Raw genomic sequence first — 1,309 nt, 5'->3', positions numbered from 1 at the left:
AAATTCTAAAGATTAGAAGCAAAGAAACTTTCTATGCAAAATAAAGAGAACAATGTTAAACTCTGGTGGTCAGATGAAATAAGGGGACTTCAAAATGTGGAAAAATGGAAGTAAAGTTTATTTTGATGCAAACAAAACAGGAATCCATGAATGGTTTTTTCATAAAGCACATTTTGCAGTTTCTAAACACCCCCCATAGTAGGAGGCAATGTAACCCGGTAGCTAAGTTCCCTAATTCCCAGCTCGCCATGGAACAAATTTCTCAGAGCCTCGGTGTGCTTACTTGTAAACTGGAGGTAACCATATCTATCTCCTATCTCATCAGATTGTGCCGAGGATTCTATGCAATAAAAATGGAACGAATTGCTTCATTAGGGGCTCAATAAATCGAGTTACTGCAACCATTTCGCCTGAAATTCGAGTGTCAGATGCCTGGAAAGAAACGGGGGACTGCCAGCCGGGAACTTCCCTCCCAGTCCACTCCCGTCCGGGCTGGCTGGGACCCCAGCTCGCGCCCGCCCTGAGGTCGTCTGGGTCAGGGCTCCCGCCGCACGAAGTCGCTCTTAGCGCTCGCGCGGGGAGGCAAGGCCGGGTCTGTCCCGCGCCCTGCGGCCAAGCCCAGAGTCCGCAGACGGGTGACCGCAGGGCGGGGACGGCCGACGGAGACCCCCGGCGACTCCCGGGCCGCACGCCCCACGGAAACCTGCGCACGGTCCGCCGCTCCGCCTCCCCGGACCCTTCCGGCGCCGCCGACCTTTAACCCCGGAAGTAGTTGGGAGAGGAAGCGACTGGTGATGCTGGAACAAACATGGCCGCCCCGGCGCCCGTCGGCCCCGCGGGCTCTCGCTGTCCTCGGCTGGCCGCGGGCCTCCGGCTCTTGCCGGTGCTGGGGCTGCTGCAGCTGCTGGCCGCGCCCGGCCTGGGCCGTGTCCACCACCTGGCGCTCAAGGTAAGGCTGCGCGGGCCGGGCCTCTCCCCCCGGCTCAGGGCAACTTTGGCCCAGCGGGGGCCTCCGAGCTCTGCGGCCACCCCTTGGCCTCGGCTGTGGCCTGTCCGAGAGGGGTCGGGCGGAGCCGGACTGCACGGGACGCGCGGGGGTCCTGGACGGTCCGGGAGGGCGGGAAGATACGAGCTGAGCGAGGGGAAGGGGCTCAACCGCGGCGCGTCCCGGGAAGGCTCGGACCCTGCTCTTGCAATCCCTGCTGGCTTCCCTCGGATCCTCGGCCAGAGCGACCTGCTCGCCCTTCGTCGTCCTCCTTTGATCCCGACTTCCTTGTCCTCCGTCGGCGCTCTTCCCGGCCCTGTGAAC

The 1,309-nt window shown here is 61.6% G+C and overlaps 1 protein-coding gene across 1 annotated transcript in view; it reads left to right on the top strand.

The window, feature by feature from the left end:
- Window positions 1-766: 766 nt before the first annotated feature.
- GPR107 (G protein-coupled receptor 107) overlaps window positions 767-1,309 on the top strand; it is a gene marked incomplete in the record, with an annotated part of 85,229 nt that continues 84,686 nt past the window's right edge. The window contains 1 exon segment of the mRNA XM_027767306.1: window positions 767-949. Coding sequence (XP_027623107.1) covers window positions 809-949 — 141 coding nt within the window.

This window comes from Tupaia chinensis, unplaced genomic scaffold (assembly GCF_000334495.1).
Source record: "Tupaia chinensis unplaced genomic scaffold, TupChi_1.0 Scaffold144168_1, whole genome shotgun sequence".
Classification (NCBI taxonomy): Eukaryota; Metazoa; Chordata; class Mammalia; order Scandentia; family Tupaiidae; genus Tupaia; species Tupaia belangeri.
This window is presented reverse-complemented; position numbering and strand designations above follow the sequence as displayed.